The sequence below is a fragment of the Poecilia reticulata genome, unplaced genomic scaffold (assembly GCF_000633615.1).
Source record: "Poecilia reticulata strain Guanapo unplaced genomic scaffold, Guppy_female_1.0+MT scaffold_1939, whole genome shotgun sequence".
Taxonomy (NCBI): Eukaryota; Metazoa; Chordata; class Actinopteri; order Cyprinodontiformes; family Poeciliidae; genus Poecilia; species Poecilia reticulata.
Window position 1 is genome coordinate 1 of NW_007616668.1, and position 1,770 is coordinate 1,770.

The window sequence follows — 1,770 nt, forward strand, 5'->3', positions numbered from 1 at the left end:
AGGTAAATGTAATAAATGCAACAAAAAAATCTCATCTGTTTTTCAGGGTATTTTTGTTTTATTTCATCTCATAACTGTAAAAATATATTCTTGAAATAAATAAATATATGAAATAAATATAATGTGTGCCCTAAGGGGGGGAAACMAACAAACATATAAATAATAAAATCCATCAAAATGTTTGCCTTTTACTAGYCAGACGCTCGCTGTCGTGACTGCAGACAGTCGGGTGTACAACAGCTAAATTCCTTCACTGAACGAGTCCCTCGTGTTTCAACCAAAAAGACCCGTCTCTCGTTTCGTCATCCTCTCGAACTTTGCAGAGCAGTGGTAGTTTCTAAGCAGCAGCTGATTTCCAGAACAAGCATGGCTGCTTTCCAGTGCATGAAACTATTGTGTGTGTTTTTTTTTGTGTGTTTTTTTTTTTTTTTGTAATACAAACAAGCCATAGCAGCCTCGATAATGTTAGACAGAAAAAAACAACTAAAACATCTACTGACAGTAGTGGAGCAGTGAAGTTCCAGCAGACAGAAAGGCTACCAGCAGCTGGTGGTTAATCACACAACTATCAGATCCAGTCCATTTGAGCATGTATTTGGATTTTTATCAAATGAAAACTAATAAAAATCCAAAAAAAGAATTATCCTCTTGGCCACCAGGGTCTTTCCGTAGGCCACTGAGGAACATTTGAGGAACCTCCTCTGTGTCCCTTTGTTAGAGTTCACTTGCGTTTTTCTTCTCATATCCCAGACTTTTTTCCTTCTCTCTCCAACCCAACAGCGTGAATTAGACTCKGTGCTGTCTTTGCGACCCTGTTCCGTCCAGATCCAGAAGATCCTCCGTCTCCAAAAAAAAAAGGAAAGGGATGATGTTCGGCGCATTCAGTTGGCCTGTTTCGACCGGTTTTGGTTGCATTAGGGCACAGATGGCTTTTAACCCTCAGCTCTGTCCCAATATGTCTCTGTACAGGTCTGGGACTCTCTCCGGATCGACGGGCCTTGGTAGGAAGTGCGTGAACCTCTGATGCCGTCGCGACCTCGTTCCGTCTCGCGATGTTCCATCTTTGTTCAGCCCAACGAAGTAGAAGGCCCCTTTCTCCCCGTGCCGGTAGATGTTTGAGGAGTAAGTGTTGTACCAGTTTTCCTCAAACTGCTCCTTGAAAACGCACTCCGCTGACAGCTTTTCCTGYGGGAAAAAATAAGGGACGTTAGCTTTGTGGTGCACAAAAAACCCACTTTCACATTCTAAAATGCTTGAACTTGTCAAAATCAAACTGAATTTCTATCCACTGCACAGAGATTTGCTAAAAAGACTATTAGAGATTAATACAATTTTATAAAAATACACGAGCAGAAAAGCATTTCAACGATTCTTTTTATTTTTTGGCAATAGAACCACAGTGGATTATTGATCTGTATAGATGACGAGAATCGTTCAGCAAAAATCAGCACTGAGTGTATATTTACTAAATGTGTGATCCTTACCGATCCATACAGCTCCCCCTTGCTGTTCATGGCGAGGTAAAGGCCGCTGTCCACCCCTCTGATGCTGACCAGACCAACTGCAAGACTGATGAACTCCAGAATACCTGCGAAGGCAAAATAAAATGAGTAAATTTACATCTAGGTTAACACAAACATGGAAGAACAGTGTCCATATGAGTAAAAAAAAAACCATGAGACTATAATGACCTTTGACTCAGATCTGTCCCAAACCTTCAGCAGACTAAGAAGCTGCTTGGCGCTCCCACACCAACAGGGGGCCCCAAAG

General features: G+C 41.7%; 1 protein-coding gene across 1 annotated transcript; it reads right to left on the minus strand.

Moving 5' to 3' along the window:
* Positions 1 to 416: 416 nt before the first annotated feature.
* On the minus strand, positions 417 to 1,614 carry LOC103461511 (fibroblast growth factor 9-like). The gene is made up of 2 exons (XM_017303659.1): positions 1,485 to 1,614; positions 417 to 1,185 (listed from the first exon to the last, which is right to left on the minus strand). The coding sequence occupies exons 1-2, from the start codon at positions 1,512 to 1,514 to the stop codon at positions 940 to 942; spliced, it is 276 nt and encodes a 91-aa protein (XP_017159148.1). The 5' UTR covers positions 1,515 to 1,614; the 3' UTR covers positions 417 to 939.
* Between the last annotated feature and the right edge of the window lie 156 nt (positions 1,615 to 1,770).

Coding starts and splice junctions, on each gene's coding strand:
- LOC103461511 (XM_017303659.1), bottom strand. CDS start 1,514: ATGAACAGCAAGGGGGAGCTGTATGGATCG.